Source organism: Salmo salar, chromosome 15 (genome assembly GCF_965601325.2).
Source record: "Salmo salar chromosome 15, fSalSal1, whole genome shotgun sequence".
NCBI lineage: Eukaryota > Metazoa > Chordata > Actinopteri > Salmoniformes > Salmonidae > Salmo > Salmo salar.
Window position 1 is genome coordinate 104,094,470 of NC_138305.1, and position 18,470 is coordinate 104,112,939.

The 18,470-nt window shown below is 41.2% G+C and overlaps 1 protein-coding gene across 3 annotated transcripts; it reads right to left on the reverse strand.

The window, feature by feature from the left end:
• Positions 1 to 5,538: 5,538 nt before the first annotated feature.
• Positions 5,539 to 17,909, reverse strand: LOC106572811 (G2/M phase-specific E3 ubiquitin-protein ligase). 3 transcript variants are annotated; one of them, XR_014380723.1, is made up of 5 exons: positions 17,718 to 17,909; positions 11,611 to 17,629; positions 8,028 to 11,457; positions 6,359 to 7,829; positions 5,539 to 6,004 (listed from the first exon to the last, which is right to left on the reverse strand). XR_014380723.1 is itself a non-coding variant. In XM_082962236.1 (5 exons), exons 2-5 carry the CDS (start codon positions 12,318 to 12,320, stop codon positions 11,388 to 11,390), a joined length of 435 nt encoding a protein of 144 aa, XP_082818362.1. In that variant the 5' UTR covers positions 12,321 to 17,629; positions 17,718 to 17,909; the 3' UTR covers positions 10,665 to 11,387. The 3 variants fall into 3 exon arrangements, 2 of the variants coding, with proteins under 2 accessions (XP_082818362.1, XP_082818363.1); XM_082962236.1 differs by lacking the exons at positions 5,539 to 6,004; positions 6,359 to 7,829 and having other exon boundaries at positions 10,665 to 11,457; positions 11,611 to 11,786; positions 11,905 to 12,020; positions 12,248 to 17,629; XM_082962237.1 differs by lacking the exons at positions 5,539 to 6,004; positions 6,359 to 7,829 and having other exon boundaries at positions 10,665 to 11,457; positions 11,611 to 11,786; positions 12,248 to 17,629.
• Between the last annotated feature and the right edge of the window lie 561 nt (positions 17,910 to 18,470).

Genomic DNA, 18,470 nt, shown 5'->3' on the forward strand with positions numbered 1-18,470 from the left:
TCCAGCTTGAGTGTTTTTTGCAGCTCGTTCCAGTCGCTAGATGCAGCGAACTGAAAAGAGGAAAGACCCAGTTCAGGAGAGGAGGAAGGTAGAAGTCCGTCACTGGCCGCGGGCAGCATTTGGTACTTTAACGCACGCACACATTCATCACTCCTCCCTGCTCCGTTATCAGATAAGTTAACAATGTGGGTCGACACACAAGTTAACGTCTCTATCTTAGTACATACATTTCACACTTACTTCAGTAACCAGTTAGGGTATAAAGAAATAAAGACAGGTGTTCATATTTAATATAAGCAATATTTAGTATACTTATCGATGTTATGGATGAGCGCGGTTGTTTGTTCTGTTCCTCTCTCTCTCCATCTCTGTAGCTTCCAGGTATGCTGGATAAGGACCCGAGCTAAGGGAATTGGGCTTACTTTGTAGTGCCTGTCCGGAATGGCTCATTAATGTAAACGGGCATATTGGAAGACACTGTCAGTAGTGATGTAATTTTGTAAATGTTATATTGTGATGTTGTTTCATAAACGTGTTGCAATGTATATATTTTGGTATGTTTAGATAAATGGAAACTGTATGTTGAATAGGTAATTGCTTAATTAATTAGTGTTAATTGTTCTGAGGGGAGGGGCTACCCCTACAAAAGGAGCCTCTCTTTCAGTTCAAGGGGAGGCATTTTGGATTGAGCTGTGGGTGGGGCAGCTTTGTTTTTAAGCTGTCCCATAAGGTATACGTTTGATGGCAGTACTGTTGTTTTGTTCCGGAATCACTATGTAAATAAACACCGTTGCACAGAAGAACTTTTGCGGCTCCGCCATCTTTTTATTTTTATAGAGGTTAGGTTTTCCAGTTTAGCCTTCTGGCCTACTCTACGTGACAGTGTGCTTTGGGGAACTTTAACAGAATGTGACTGGCAGAACGGGTGTTGAATGTGGAGTTTGAGGGTTGCCATATGTATATCAGATATGGGGGATTGAGCATTCTTCTTACCGAACCACATTACCTTTGTTTTACTACTCACCACATTTTAGGCACTGCAGTGCTAGCTAGCTAGCTAGCTAGCTGTAGCTTATGCTTTCAGTACTAGATTCATTCTCTGATCTTTTGATTGGGTGGACAACATGTCAGTTCATGCTGCAAGAGCTCTGATAGGTTGGAGGACGTCCTCTGGAAGTTGTCATAATTACTGTGTAAGTCTATGGAAGGGGGTGAGAACCGTTAGCCTCCTAGGTTTTGTATTGAAGTCAATGTACCCAGAGGAGGACGGAAACTAGCTGTCCTCCGGCTACACCATGGTGCTACCCCAGAGAGTGCTGTTGAGGCTACTGTAGACCTTCATTGCAAAACAGTGTATTTTAATCAATTATTTGGTGACACGACTCATACACTACATGACCAAAAGTATGTGGACACCCGCTCGTGGAACACCTAATTCAAAAATCATGGGCATTCATTTGGAGTTGGTTCCCCCTTTGCTGCTACAACAGCCTCCACTCTTCTGGGAAGGCTTTCCACTAGATGTTGGAACATTGCTGCAGGGACTTTCTTCCATTTAGCCACAAGAGCATTAGTGAGTTCGGGCACTGATGTTGGGCGATTGGGCTTGGCTCGCAGTCAGCGTTCCAATCATCCCAAAGGTGTTGGATGGGCTCTGTGCAGGCCAGTCAAGTTATACCACACCGATCTCGACAAACCATTTCTGTAAGGACCTCGCTTTGTGCACGGGGGCATTGTCATGCTGAAAGAGGAAAGGGTCTTCCCCAAACTTGCCACAAAGTTGGAAGCACAGAATTGTCTAGAACGTCATTGTATGCTGTAGCGTTAAGATTTCGGCCTAGCCCGAACCATGAAAACAGCCCCAGACCATTATTCATCGTCCACCCAACTTTACAGTTGGCACTATGCATTGGGGCAGGTAGCGTTCTCCTGGCATCCGCCCAACCCAGATTCGTCCGTCGGACAGCCAGATGGTTAAGTGTGATTCATCACTCCAGAGAACGCGTTTCCATTGCTCAGGAGTTCAATGGCGATGCTCAGCATTGCACATGGTGATCTTAGGCTTGTGCGACTGCTCGGCCTTGGAAACCCATTTCATGAAACTCTTGTGCTGAAGTTGCTTCCAGAGGCAGTTTGGAACTCGGTAGTGAGTGTTGCAACCGAGGACAGATGTTTTTTACGCGCTTCAGCATTCGGCGACATGTTTCTAGAGCTGGCCGGCATGCTGAAATAATACAATTATTTGTGATTGTGTTGGTTTAATTAGACCATAAATCATGTTGTCAGCAAGTTCCTGAAAGTGAAAATAAGGAATCCTCTCTCTCTCTCTAGTCTATGCATGTGTGACTAGTAAAGATCACAAGAGATGGAGCTTGGAAGTATACTTAACAAGAATATATGCCTTCCCTGTGGCTCAGTTGGTAGCGTATGGTGTTTGCAACGCCAGGGTTGTGGGTTCGATTCCCACGGGGGGCCAGTGCAAAAATAAATGCATGAAATGAATATGAAATGTATGTGTTCACTACTGTAAGTCGCTCTGGATAAGAGCATCTGCTAAATGACTAAAATGTAAAATATATGCAACAATTTCAAAGGTTTTACTGAGTTACAGTTCATGTAAGGAAATCAGTCAATTGAAATAAATTCATTAGGCCCTAATCTATGGATTTCACATGACTGGGCAGGGGCGTGGGCCTGGGAGGGCATAGGCCCACCCACTTGGGAGCCAGGCCGACACAATCAGAATGAGTTTTTCCCCATAAAATGTCTTTATTACAGACAGAAATACTCCGCCGGATGTGGAGGTCCTGGACTGGCGTGGTTACACGTGGTCTGCGGTTGTGAGGCGTGTTGGACGTACAAATTCTTTAAAACGGTGTTGGAGGTCGCTTATGGTAGAGAAATTAATATTCAATGATCTGGCAACCGTTCTGGCGGACATTCCTGTAGCTAAACTGCACATTTTAGAGTCGCCTTTTATTGTCCCCAGCACAAGATGCACCCATGTAATGATCATGCTGTTTATCAGCTTCTTGATATGCCACAGCTGTCAGGTGGATGGATTATCTTGGCAAAGGAGTAATACAGGGATGTAAACAAATTTGTGGACAACATTTGAGATAAATAAGCTTTTGTGCATATGGAATATTTCTGGAATCTTTTATTTCAGCTCATGAAACATGGGACCAACACTTTACATGTTGCGTTTATATTTTTGTTCAGTATACATGGAAAACAAATTGGATTTGCCCGTCATGAACGTAGACCATCTCTTTATACAACTTTTAAATGTGAAATATGCAGAAATCACTTTGCAATTTCCTGGTTGCTTAAATTCTAATAGTTCGCTTAATTTCAGCATATGTGACACAACAAGCCATGTATAATGTAGAGAATCATTGTACCATCTAAACCGCTTTGAAATATATTTTCATTAACCAAAAGTATTGTATTTTCAGCTGTTTGAAGCTGGTGTACAAAACAGAAAGTTAAAGACGCAAAAAGGAAATTTAAGAACGGGAAGCATAGAAATAGCGCAAATAGTACACATCTACTGCTTCTTAGACTTGCTTTCAATTACAATGACAGATCCATAACTCATAGTACTATGTGAATATGGTCGGGTCATCCAGAAAGTTACATATTGCAGCTTTAACCCAATTCACATAAAAATTATGTTGGTTGGCAACTCAATGAAATATCAATCAAAACTGAATGTTAATCTGACATCTCTGCCCAGTGGAGTGATCAAAGAGTTAACCAGGTGAACATACTACAATCACTTTCTTTTGACAGACTGATCTGACACTGTCAATTACAAGAAATCCAGTCAAAGGTCAGAGAGAGATCCATCTGCCTTTGAATGAGGACAATCAGAAGTGTCCATGAGCATCAGCAGTGCATCCTAAAGTCTTCCCTAAATCTGCACCCTCCCTCTGTTGTAGGTTGACAGGCCTACTTATGTTACTAACTTTTTGAATGGATGAATCTGTACTCAAAGACCTTAGATTGCATTTACACATATAATTGTGTTGTGCTTCTCAGCTGGGAATGTTTTTCTCTGAAGCCTGCAGGTTAATGGCTAATGGCAGAAAGGGAAATGACCAGCTTAGTCTGCTTGTACCCCGGAGCAGCCAGAGAGGGACATCAGAACAAGCCCAACTTCACCAGTAAATCAAATCAAATGTTATTGGTCACATACACATGGTTAGCAGATGTTATTGCGAGTGTAGCGAAATGCTTGTGCTTCTAGTTCCGACAGTGCAGCAATATCTAACATGTAATCTAACAATTCCGCAACAACTACCTAATACACACAAAACTAAGTAAAGGAATGGAATATGAATAAATACATATAAATATATGAATGAGCAATGACAGAGTGGCATAGGCAAGATGCAATAGATGGTATAAAATACAGTACATACAAATGAGATGAGTAATGCAAGATATGTAAACATTATTAAAGTGACATTATTAAAGTGACTAGTGATCAATTTATTAAAGTGGCCAATGATTTCAAGTCTGTATGTAGGTAGCAGCCTCTCAGTAGCACAATGGCTGAGGACGCAGGGGGTAAGGTACCATGGTACATGACCCTACTACATGAGAAGGTTTATCATTTTATACAGATTGGTGTGGCCCAGTCTGAAAACCTACATGTAGACACTTTAAATGGCCCCTAGTAGATCTAGAAGGATCTGATGGTTGTTAGCACTATGGTTGGCTCAGTGAGGTGGAAACCATATTGGAGGATGGTAGTGACTGTAGTTGTAGTATTGTAACCCCTCTTTTTACAGGAGCAGAATATACAGAAATCACTCACCTGTGTTTGAAGAAAAAATATTTGAAAAAAGACCAAGAGATCTGTGTGCATCAGGAGAAGCTGACACAACGGACTATTGCTGGCAATGAAGATGTGGTCAGACTAGTTTGTGAAAAAATATTTAGCTGTGTGACTTCATCACCTCATCACCAATAAATCGGTCAACAGTTGCGCTATCAGAAATAAGACAATGGAAATATGAGACTATAGTGGTACATAGTAAATTCATGTAATGGGGGTACATTTTGTTAGTGAAGAATTGGATAAAATAAAGTACAGCTGCTGTGTTTATTATTTGAAATGCATGGAGGACATCTTGCCTCTCCCTAAATAGCATGTCTTCCTTCGCTTTATCACTGTTGACAGTTTTAATATTCATCACTGCATCCTGTATCAAAGTTTGGCTGTTCCTCATTAAAGTCCCGTAGATCACTTCACTATTCCCTTTTTGTTTACAAAGCTCTACTACACAAGCTTCCAACTTACTTACCTTCATTGTTGAAGTATAAAACCATCAGTTACCAAACCCGTTCACAGGGTTGGTTATCTCTTGAGGTTCCTCAGGTCTCCAACATATTAGGTAAATCAACGTTTAGTTTTAATGCACCTCACTGCTGGAAAGATTTGCAGAACTCATTACAATTAGATGTTCTGGTGCCGCTCAGGCAGTTTAGGGTGTTAATTGATGACGTAGTAGCTGAGGAATGTCACTGTTTTTCATACATTTAGTTTTTTTATTGATTGCTGCTTTCTTTTACATTGTATTGGTTGTTGTATTGTTGTGGTCAGGGTAACCTTGGAAATGAGACCCTGGTCTCAATGGGTTTGCCCTGAATAGATAAAGAATAATATAAAAACATTGTCCCAGTTTCAGCTGTGTCACTAGCCCCTCCTCTGTGTGTGACATTAGATCTTCTTCTGTGGTGTTGGAGCTGCTGATTTCTCTCATTAGATCTTCTTCTGTGGTGTTGGAGCTGCTGCTTTCTCTCATTAGATCTTCTTCTGTGGTGTTGGAGTTGCTGCTTTCTCTCATTAGATCTTCTTCTGTGGTGTTGGAGCTGCTGCTTTCTCTCATTAGATCTTCTTCTGTGGTGTTGGAGCTGCTGCTTTCTCTCATTAGATCTTCTTCTGTGGTGTTGAAGCTGCTGCTTTCACTCCCACAGTCTCAGCTTGAGTTCCCTGTACATCAGTGAGAGTAAGAGGAGGGATTTTCTCCCCTTTCTGCTGCAGTTTTTGGTAAAACTTTCAATGGTCATCAATAAAAGAAATGTACCCTATAAATTCTTATGTTCACAGTTTATGTCTACATGCTAGGAAAGGCAACCATTAGTCAGGGCTTCATAAAACGTGGGTATTTTGTAAATAGGCTACCCATTGTTGAAACACCTATCTGGTACTCAGTATATCCAAGGGTTTTTACTTTTTAGGAATCTGATATCTACAGGGTGAAAACAAATGACCTGGACATATACCCAGCTTGTTACACAGTGATTTGTCACAAACTGTACCCAGACCTAAACTCCCTAGAGGTACCTGCATGGTGGGGAGAAGAGCCTGATCACTGACTTCAGTCTGGGGGTGTTGGGCTCCAGGAGAAGATAACACAGCCTGGATGATCTTCAATGTCAGCCTTTCATGCTGGAAGACATGTAGTAAGGGATAAACGCCTGCGGAGAGTTCATTTTTCCGAGGTAATGTAAAAAACAGAGGCATTTATTCCTCTTATACCACAGTTGCCAAAGAAAACATTATTAAAGCATACATTTACTGGTAGAAATAACATTTCGTTGATATTTTCATTTTTATAACATAATTATTTCTCATCTTTAGGTTGCTAGAGGCGCTGTCGTTTGTTCGATATTTATGGACGCGAAACATATTTATTTTCTGTTGCCATGCTCAGTAACAATGTTCTTATACCTTGCTTGCTAGCTATGGCTAACACAGAGGTCGTGACTGTGTTAGCCGTAGCTAGTTGGCTAGCTAGCAAGCAAGGGACAAGAACGTTGCCAGCGAGCAGTGGTGCTAAGTACTTAAGTAAAAAAACTTTAAAGTACTACTTAAGTAGTTTTTTGAGGTATCTGTACTTTATTTATATATTTTTCACCTTCACTACATTCCTAAAGAAAATAATGTACTTTGTACTCCATACATTTCCCCTGACACCTAAAAGTACTTGTTGCATTTTGACAGGAAAATGGTCCAATTCATACACTTATCAAGAGAACATCCCTACTGCCTCTGATCTGGCAGACTCACTAAACACAAATGCTGTGCTTGTAAATGATGTGTGTTGGAGTGCATTTACTTTTGATAGTTAAGTATATTTAAAACCAAATACTTTTATACTTTTACTCAATTACTATTTTACTGGGTGACTTTCACTTTTACATGAGTCATTTTCTATTACTTTTACTCAAGTATGACAATTGAGTACTTTCTCCACCAATGCCAGTGAGCATGGAAACGGAACATAGAATGAACAACTGTGTCACATCCATAAATATAGAACTAATCGAACGAACGACTGGGTCTCTAGCAACCAAAAGATGAGAAAGTATGAATTCTCATATAAAAATGTCTATAAATCCTCCTGAGTGGTGAAGTGGTCTAAGGCTCTGCAGTGCTAGCTGTGCCACTAGAGATTCTGTGTTCGAGTCCAGGCTCTGTCGCAGCCGACCGCGACCGGGAGACTCATGGGGTGGTGCACAGTTGTCCAGGTTTGGCCGGTTCTTCACTAACTTCCTGGACATGGCCTGTAGCTGGTCCAAACAGTCCTTCACTAACTTCCTGGACATGACCTATAGCTGGACCAACCTGTCCTTCAATTTCTTCCTGGACATGGCCTGTAGCTGGGCCAACCTGTTCACTATTTTCCTGGACATGGCCGGTAGCTGGTCCAACTGGTTCCTTAGCTGCTGTCTCAATGCATCTTGCTGGCCTTTAGCAGTGATCAGCACTCCTTCCTTTATGGACAGAGTTCTACACAAGGAATTCACTGTACCTGCAGAGTACAAATACAGTATTGATTGGGATAACATACAATATGAGTGTCTGTCCACTTTTATTCACACCTGTCCAATCATTTTGGACCTCAGAGTACATAGGGGTTAGGGGGTAAGTGCTAGGGGTCAATTTGGGATTGAGGGCTCATCCACCCACAGTTTAGGGTTCTAAACCCTTTTGATGCATGCATACACACCGGAGGATATCACATTATTCTTCCTGGCCGCCTCTAACTCCTGCATCAGTTGTTCATTGGTTCTCTCCACTTCTCTCATCTGTTCAGTAAGTGATACTCTGTTGTCTTCCTCCTCACTGCTTTGCTTTATCTTGGCCAGGTTGCAGTTGTAAATGAGAACTTGTTCTCAACTAGCTTACCTGGTTAAATAAAGGTGAAATATTATTTTTTTTAAACTGTCCACAGCATTCTCTGCGTCTCTGAAGAGCTGTGTTTGTGGTCATGTTCCACGACACAGACAAGGCCACCATGCAAGATTAGATCAGTTTTAGGTCTTAAACCAGACGATAACATTACGTGCAACCTTAACATTACGTGCAGCCTGTTAATTGTATGTAGAAATTATTTTGTTCACTTTCATTTGAAGTTCATTCACGCAAGTTTCAGTATACATTTTACAGCAGGTTGTCTTTCAATCAGAGATGTTCTATTTTAGTTTACATTTTAGGCAAAGTGAAAGAGAATTGGATGAGGACATCATTCAAGGCAAGCATGGAAAAGTAATTTAAAAAAAATAACTTTTATGCAACTTAAAATATGCCATTACTCAAGTTATAGTGCTGCTGTGATAATTATGGCTTTATAAACATGAACTATTACAAAAAAACATCAAAGGTTAAAACTTGTTGTTGAGTATTTTGTAGCCTAAAACAATACAGTCATAGCACTTTGACAGCGGATTTCCACTGAAAGCGTCAGAACTATTTTGCCACTGTTTGCTGCTGGAAAGAAACAGCCACATATAGCTATCACTCTTTCCATGCTTTCAGCGGAAATACAATGTCAGAGTGACAGTATTGTTTTAGGCTACATTGTGTGGGGGTTTCTTTCCAGCAGCAAGCCCACAGCATGCTAGGTAATGAATGTATCAACAGCCAATTCAGCATGGACTGGAAAATATAGTAAACCTCTTGCGCTGGTATATCACAGGGAAGTTCAGCTTTCAGTTCAGCTTTCCCCACCTTTATGCACTCTCTGTTTACTGAGCTTCTGGTGCCTAGTTCCAGGCAATATGTATAGAATTGCAGGAAATTTGCTTTAAAACAGCAACATTTTCTCTCAGCTTCATGGAAAATGTGTTGAAAAGTATTAGATTAGCTATACCTTGCTCAGACTGCGCGAGGGGCCTCGCAAAACAACAGAACATTCCCAACCTATTACAGTTAGTACATAACATTGTTGACACAATGTGACAGCTCAAATTATGTGGTTGAAGATGGACTAGTGCAGGGCTCTCCAACCCTGTTCCTGGAGAGCTACAGTCTTGTAGGTTCACTCCAACCCTGCTCCTGGAGAGCTACAGTCTTGTAGGTTCACTCCAACCCTGCTCCTGGAGAGATACAGTCTTGTAGGTTCACTCCAACCCTGTTCCTGGAGAGCTACAGTCTTGTAGGTTCACTCCAACCCTGTTCCTGGAGAGCTACAGTCTTGTAGGTTTAGTCCAACCCTGCTCCTGGAGAGCTACAGTCTTGTAGGTTCACTCTAACCCTGTTCCTGGAGAGCTACAGTCTTGTAGGTTCACTCCAACCCTGCTCCTGGAGAGCTACAGTCTTGTAGGTTCACTCCAACCCTGCTCCTGGAGAGCTACAGTCTTGTAGGTTCACTCCAACCCTGCTCCTGGAGAGCTACAGTCTTGTAGGTTCACTCCAATCCTGCTCCTGGAGAGCTACAGTCTTGTAGGTTCACTCCAACCCTGTTCCTGGAGAGCTACAGTCTTGTAGGTTCACTCTAACCCTGCTCCTGTCTTGTAGGTTCACGCCAACCCTAATCTCGTGCATCTGATTTTAATAATTACCTGCTTAATAAGTTAATCAGGTTAGTTACAAGTGAGGTTGGATTGAAAACATACAGGAGGGTAACTCTCCAGGAGCAGGGTTGGATTGAAAACATACAGGAGAGTAGCTCTCCAGGAACAGGGTTAGATTGAAAACATACAGGAGGGTAGCTCTCCAGGAACAGGGTTAGATTGAAAACATACAGGAGGGTAACTCTCCAGGAACAGGGTTAGATTGAAAACATACAGGTGGGTAGCTCTCCAGGAACAGGGTTGGAGAGCCTAGGACTAATGGATCTAGTGCTCAGATCAATGCATTTGAAATTTGATAAGTCACTACAAAGGTGCAATTCCCAGAAGTGGAGCTGTCACTTAATGCAATGGATGGGAAGTCTTATCATTACATCTAGTTCTAATTAAATAATAATGGCTGAAGTTTAATTAGTTCTTAAAATGTAGGATATTAAATTAAATCAGCTTTGGAAGAGTTGGCTGCAATATGGCAGAAGTACTTCAGTCAACATCAGTTATTAGTGAAGTGTCAGTAAAGTGTTTCTAAAAAACGAAACCATAAAACACTAAGACAAACAACAATATGGACTGTATAATTAATTTAGTATTGCTGATCATTAAGTGAAAATGAACAGCCAATACGAATATACAGTGCATTCGGAAAGTATTCAGACCCCTTTACATTTTCCACATTTTGTTACATTAAAAGTCAAGGGGTCTGAATACTTTCCGAGTGCACTGTACTAACAATACATAGACGGTAAGTAGTGTTTGGTTCTAATTATTAGAGTAAGAACTCGACGGACACTAGGAAAGCTTAAACCAAGTTTATTCATCCCAAAAGATCGAACAGCTGAATCAACAAAGAAATGGTTTCACCCATGATAGTATACATACCCCACTTTGGGTGGAGTCTCCTCCTTATCGCTAAACATTCCATGTTATTGCTAAGCAGGAAGCTAAGTGATATGAGCAATACACGGTTCCTCCCCTTATCAGTACTGCCACATGTTACTGTTTTTCTGCACTCAGCCCCTCCCAAGCTTATTTATGGCACCCCTTATGTCTCTATTATACCTAATGATTAATACTATACCTAATGATTAATAATATTTTTATTTATTTATTTTTATTTCACCTTTATTTAACCAGGTAGGCAGGTTGAGAACAAGTTCTCATTTACAATTGCGACCTGGCCAAGATAAAGCAAAGCAGTTCGACACATACAACAACACAGAGTTACACATGGAGTAAAACAAACATACAGTCAACAATACAGTAGAAAAATAAGTCTATATACCATGTGAGCAAATGAGGTGAGATAAGGGAGGTAAAGGCAAAAAAAGGCCATGGTGGCGAAGTAAATACAAAATAGCAAGTAAAACACTAGAATGGTAGATTTGCAGTGGAAGAATGTGCAAAGTAGAAATAATGGGTTGCAAAGGAGCAAAATAAATAAATAAATATACCTAATGATTAATAATATACCTCAGGTCCCTGGCAGTGGGAGGCTTTATGGGGTCAACAAAAAGAGCTCAGAAGCTGTCTGGGTGGTTCCCCGATGCCTCCAGCAGCCCAAGAGAGTTGAGACCATATTTGAACCTGCTGTGATTTAGAGACAGTATGAATATTAAACAAATAAGTGTTAAGGACAATATAGTGATGTGTATTGATTTAGGAGGGTGGACCGATTCAAAATACTTATGTTAGAGGAGGTAATGACAAGTACTTCACGGATTTATGACAGAGTTGACTTACTGCTCCAAGGCCACCTGCATGCTCCCTTGGACAAATTGTTGAGCCACCAATTCAACCACACCATCTCTGTCCTCCATTGTCTTGACAACAATCCTTTTCAGCCCCAGTAGGCTCAGCCAGTCTACTGATTCCTCCAATTTGTTCTTCACCTCTGATAGGTCCTCTGCTTTTTTTATCTAGAATTTAAAAAAAAATGTATGACAGGCAATCGAGAATTTTAAACACAGCAAAAGAAACCATACATGTAAAAAATCTATTATTTCCTGTTGCTGTTAGGGAGGACATAAAACTCACATTTTCCAAATGTGCTTTCAGAGTAGTGTGGCTCACCTCCTCCAGATTGAGTGGAGGAGCAGGCTTCCCACACACTGCTGCAAAGAGTCGCTCAGAGAAGAAGTGTGGCCCAACCCCTCCAAGGACCACACACACACTGATCATTTTCCCAATGGTTCTATACAGGGCCTCATGTGATGCTAAAAAGATTATTTCAAATGTGTGCCAGCTTTACTATCCCTATGATATATTTCCCTGGACAAAGCACCTGAAAAAGACTCTTCACTAAATGTTTTGGCTTAAATTCTGTACTTTACATGAAAATCAGACCTTAATACGGGTAAAAAGAAACGAGAAGTCTTACCATGGACATCAAGCGACAGCCGTTTCGCTCCTTCCGGACCCTCGAAGATGGCTGAGTCTCTGATGTCCCACATGAGGAGCCTCTAATACTCCCTGGAGGGACCCCATTGGTCAACTGTCCCCTCCACTAATACTCCCTGGAGGGACCCCATTGGTCAACTACCCCCTCCACATTGGACTCAGCATCCACAAAGGCAACGTCGATCTTAGCCCCTGCATTAAAGTTTTTGTGTTGAAACGCATGCAGGGTACTGTTTACGACGTTGCCCCTGTGGATATTTATTATGTTGGCAATGGGGCAGTTGACCTGGTCCACTCGGCTCCAGAGCGTACATAAAATGGGGAAAGGGGGTTACCTAGTCAGTTGTACAACTGAATGCCTTCAACTGAAATGTGTCTTCCGCATTTAACCCAACCACTCTTGAGTCTTCGGGGCACGGGGAACAGTGGGTTAACTGCCTTGCTCAGGGGCAGAACGACAGATTCTTCCCTTATCAGCTCTGGGATTCAATCGGTTACTGGCCCAACGCTCTAACCACTAGGCTACCTCCCGCACAAATGGCACTTGATCCTGAGGGAAAACACTGACATTGACATTTTAGATGAGAGAGGTGAGGGAGAAGGAGAAAGTGATAAGGTGAGGGATGAAAATAAGAAAATATTGAGGATTTTAAGTGTGAGGGGTGATAAGAAGGAACGTTTGGTGATGAAGGAGGTGAGTGGAGAGGAGAGGAGGCTGGCGAGAGGTGAGGAGAGAGGACAGGTGTGAAGAGAGCACAGGTGAGAGGTGAGGAGAGAGGACAGGTGTGAAGAGAGCACAGGTGAGCTGAGGAGAGAGGACAGGTAGGAAGAGAGGACAGGTATGAAGGAAGGACAGGAGAGGGTGAGAAGAGGACAGGTAATAGGTGTTGAGAGGGGGCAGGTGAGAGGTGTTGAGAGGGGGCAGGTGAGCGGTGTTGAGAGGGGGCAGGTGAGGGGGCAGGTTGGAGGTGTTGAGAGGGGGCAGGTGAGAGGTGTTGAGAAGGGGCAGGTGAGAGGTGTTGAGAGGGGGCAGGTGAGAGGTGTTGAGAGGGGGCAGGTGAGAGGTGTTGAGAGGGGGCAGGTGAGAGGTGTTGAGAGGGGGCAGGTGAGAGGTGTTGAGAGGGGGCAGGTGAGAGGTGTTAAGGCAATAGGATTGCCTGTAAATGGACAGAAACAACCACACACATGTTATAACTATCAAGTAGTTCTAATGTAGTGTGATACAAACATCAAATATATTATTATTAAGTAGCGTCATGCTAGTAACCTGCAGTGTTGTGGTCTCCCGGATGTCATGCTCCTCCAATGACCCGTTAATCATGCTCTTCAGGGTTACAAAGCCCGCTGCTGCCTGGAGAGGAAAAACCTCACTCAAGGCATCATCCTCCCCCACAAAATAAAACATCATCTAAATAACAAAAGACCAACATCAACAATTGTAATTCAGCCTGAAAATGCACATCTATAGTACTGAGTTTATCAACAAGTGAATGAATGACTTGCCTGAATAAATTCAGAGAGCCGGAATCTCCTAATCCGCTCCCTCTCATCCTGGTATTTGATCTTAAAGGGCACTCCATCAGGCTGCTCTGAATGAGACCACCCTCTGCCTTCTCTCCTCTATTGACTACAATATGCATTACTGTCAGTCAGGGGCGGAAATCCCGAGTGGGACGGGGGGGACACGACCCCCCCATCCTTGGAAAAATATGATTTGTCCCCCCCAATATATCACTGAAACATAACTATGTAATTTAAATAACATTAATAATACGCAATGAAAGCAATTGTGCTGATTATAGACACTTAATAGCGTGTTTTTAAGTTTCAAAAGATTGCGACCCCCCCACCCTTTGCCTCACAATGTTTTGATCCACTGCCAGTTCCTTAGTTGGCAAGGTAACAGAGGGGTCGTATCTACTGTCTGAAAGGCACTCAATGAACGTAACTGAAGTGAGGTTAATCCAGTCAATCGTGCACACACACTAGCTGAATATGCAGAGCTAGCGCGCAAATATTAACTATTAAGCTAGCTAGTACCTATTCCATTTATGTGGCCTCGTCAAAGATGGAATCTTTGCTATCGTCAATTTATTCCAAGATCAGCATGCAGATGATGTAAGTTAGTGCTTCAAAGTCCCTGCGATAAGGTTAGCGATAAACTGAAGTCCAAACTGAACAGAACTACACTCTCTTCTACCATTGTCTTAAATATATTTAATAATGGTCTCGTTGCAAAAGCTAAATTGTCGCAAGGGAACTTTTATTTATTTATTTTATTTCACCTTTATTTAACCCGGGTAGCAAAGATTATAGCAAACACCACTGAAACGGAATTGGTGCTCGCTAGCTTTGCAAATTCAGCTATTGTTGGAAGCCAGCCAATATGAAACAAACTATTAAAATTACAAAAGGTTGCAGCATATGTTGTGTAAATGATGAACTCATACAGCTGTCAACTCTTGTCATTTTAATCCGTTTCACATTTGCTAGCTACCTTTTAGATCGAAGCCCAAATAGAATGATAAAAGATAAGATGATAGAAGCCCATCTCCTACTGTAAATAACCTACACGCTGTGTGTGTGTGTAGCCAGCCAGCCAGCCAGGTAGAAAAATGGCAGAAAAATAAAAGACGGACATCAGAGTATTTTTCAGTACACCAAAACGCAAAGTAAGAACCCTAGTAGCCTAATATCTCAAAGACTAGTTGATAAAATGTTCATAAGAAAGATATGAAATTCTAATGGAAATGTTTCACAATGATGTCATTAGGCAGAGCAGGCAACAGATGGCACACAGACAGCAGAGTTGGGGACAGATATGCAGGGACAGACTGGCAGAGACAGGGAGTCTCAGGTAAGTTTGTTGAGTCTTTGTTTGGCAACATTATGAAAGGTTCTCCATTTTATTTACTTGTAAAATAGGAACATAATTGGAAAATGCCATGGATACCCCCACTCTCAACTTAAACTGGTGACTGAACTAAGATTTGTTAAAGGCAATGGTATTGCTGTTGTGATTAGTTGTGTAGTTTTGGGTACCGGTAGTTAGGAGTACGGCAAACACCTTATTTCTTTGGTTCCTCAATATACATTTACCATATTACAATGTAGGCTATGTGTTAGAGCACTACTTTTGGTGTCCCCCTCAGGAATTGCTCTTGAGAAAATGTAATGTAATTGTCCCCTCCAAAGTTGATATCAGATTTTCGCCCCTGCTGTCAGTGTTAAGTTATAAATGTATTTATACCACGGCATTGTTGAATTCTAGAATGGGTGTAACAGGTGTAAAATATACTTTATGTATTTCACTGAATATCCCTCATATTTATTTATTATGTTAAGGTTATTTTAAGATGTATTATATTACTTTCAAGCGTGAATTATTTTATTTCATTTCTAAATTGTGTTAATGCTGTGATGTCATCAGCCGGAGCCATGCTCTTACTCCTCAGTTTGCTCAGAGCGTGTGCACAAGAAAAGACAAGCAAAATATATATTGTCACTGATTTAGTGTTGCACTACTGTTTATAGGAATATATATTAATGTGAATGGGGATAATGTTCGAGTGCAACTTTGCAAGACTAGCCCAACTATCGTTAGCTTTGTTGCGGTAGAGGGTCTCTTTAAGGTGCCGACATCGTGAGTTATTTTTATTATTTTCTCATGGGTTTTCTGCACTGTCTTTTGTCATTTATCAGGCAAATATACTTGTAAAGAGTCCAGGCTGCAGGAGTAACTTTTGCCTTGTATTTGTATCCATTCCATGTAGGTATGTTGTGAATGTGACGATTTTGTATTTCATGTTTAATGTGCCTAGTTAGCTTTCGTTCTTTTTGTTACTTGCCCGGGCATGTCAAAAATGGCGTTGTTGCTTCGTTATTGTTAGGGTTTGACCAACTATTTGTTTGCATAACGTATATAATATAACAAAGAAGCTATGCTATAATATAAAGTTTATACTCTATATGATAAGAGCATACTGCTGTGTGAGAGGAAGGGGCTCATGGGATGGTGGGTCATATGGAAAGAATGCAGATGCTGTGAATCAGGGATGTGGAAGAGCTTGTTAAAAGATAAGGGTTTCATGTATATGGGTGAAATGTATATGCGGAGGGGTGTCGGGGTTTTAGAGAACTGTGCATTGTGCAGTCACAAGATAAATCGACTGCCAAAGATAATAACTACGCCCGGCAACAGGAGGCGTCTCGAGGTTGGGACCAACCTGCACGCCAACGGTAGGATGAGTAAGTTTAAACCACGCTCATCCTCCCTCTGACAGGTCAGCAGGAACTATCTCTGTCAGAGTATTTAATGAAAAGCAAAGGATGTGTAACTCAGTTCTCTGTCTGCCCTGCGTGGTGACACAGCGACCCCGTATATACGAACCACATATTTACCATTCAAGTGTTTGCATTAATTAAAGTACAAAGAAATCAGAAGTTACTATGTGCTGACTATTTTGTTCTGATACCAGATTCGAATTGACGCGACCTAACATTAGTATGCTTCAGGTATAATGTTACAATAGTACACTAAGAAATATTTTGTACTTATTAGCAAATTAGTGTACAACATTTTATAAAATGTAATGAGTCTTGAAAATATCAACATGTACAATGTCTTTTTGTTAATTCTTTTACTACTGAGTTCACTCAGAGCATGATGAGGAGAGGTAAATATACTTGTATGGGAGTCCAGACTGCAGCATAACTTTTGCCTTGTATTTGTATCCATTCCATGCAGTCATGAAAAGAGAAACAACCGGTTAAATTGTGTCCAGAGCCTTATCTTCCACCTACACCTTACCAGAACCCAACGCAGAAAGGTACCGGTCCAGAACCGGTAACATGGGCATTAAAACCAGTTCAGAACAAGAACTGCGCGTAGAAATACGTTTAACCATTTATTTAGCAATGAATAATGCAAGCCTTGGCGATATGGGCTCTGCTCCTTTAGGTTAGCTCACTGCCCAAGCAAAGCGTCAATATAAAATAGCCTACAGGCAGTGAGTGCAGGAATAAAGAACCTAACAGGTGGAGGCTGGGGTGGTGGTTGGAGCAAGAAGCCAGCGCATAGTAGCAGCAGGATTTCTGCCGATAAATGTGTGCTTTAGTATTGTTCTCTTTCGCAACTGTGGTATAAACGGGATAAACGCCTCCTTTCTGTACATTACCTTGGAAAAACTAACTCCCCAAAGTGACTCGGCTCCACCTTGTCCCGCTGCGTTGTCCATTATTTCCAAGGTAATATACAGAACGTCTGCGTTTATCCCTTAAAATACACAGATGGCATCAACTTGGTGAAATCCTTTACCTTCTTCTGCCTGCTTTCCCACACCTCAAAACGACGTTTCATCTCCTGTGGCAAAAATAAGTATTGAATTAATGTGTATGAAAAAGTGTTTGTGTGATTTGAACAGATATACTAAGTTATATTACATACGTACTTTCTCCTGGTCTGCAGCCAGAGAGAGATGGAAAGCCTTGTCTTGAAGATGCCATATCTCCCGCATTTCCTCTAGAGACTGAAATCAATACAAATAACGTTAAATAACAATATACAAATAATATGCAAATGTTGTCCAATCACAAATAAAGCGCATGTGAAGCCAGCTCTATGAAAAACATCTCGTTTTATGGAACGCAGCCAAAATCATTAGGGGAAAAGCCTGGGTCTGGTGACGTCAACGGATATGGCAACCTGGTGGAAAGACGCTAAAAAAGTGAGAACTATTCCAAACACTTTCATCCCACGATCTTGCTTTTAGTCATCATGGAACTGTTGTGTGTGTGTGCGCCTTATAAGCGCTACAGTCAATTTTGATTGCATTTCTTATTTCGGCAAGAAGACAACGCATCCGCAGACATCGAATGTTAGCCATCCTACTATATGAGGTAAATAGAAAAGTACAATGTATAAGTGTGATGTCAGGAAAAGTAATGTCCGCAAGCTAACGTTTCCAAAAGCTAACCAAACATGAACATCACTTTTATGATAGGTGTTTGAGCCGTCATGTGCATTTGTAGCACAATAACTTATTTACTCATTTGTTTTTTATTTACATTTTTACATTTGTTTTTACTTACATTTGTATGTTGACTTGTGCATATTAATGTTGGTTTTAAGATCTATATTTTTTGATAATTTTTTATTTTAATTTTGTATTATAACATTTCAAATTACAATACAAACATGTATA

What these genes read in the sequence shown, in the direction of transcription:
- LOC106572811 (XM_082962236.1), bottom strand. Translation starts at nt 12,320, where the DNA reads ATGTGGGACATCAGAGACTCAGCCATCTTCGAGGGTCCGGAAGGAGCG. An exon ending in TGAAAGCACATTTGGAAAAT is followed by an intron (nt 11,787 to 11,904) that starts GTGAGTTTTATG and finishes TTTAAATTCTAG; the next exon opens with ATAAAAAAAGCAGAGGACCT. An exon ending in ATGCAGGTGGCCTTGGAGCA is followed by an intron (nt 11,458 to 11,610) that starts GTAAGTCAACTC and finishes TCTAAATCACAG; the next exon opens with CAGGTTCAAATATGGTCTCA.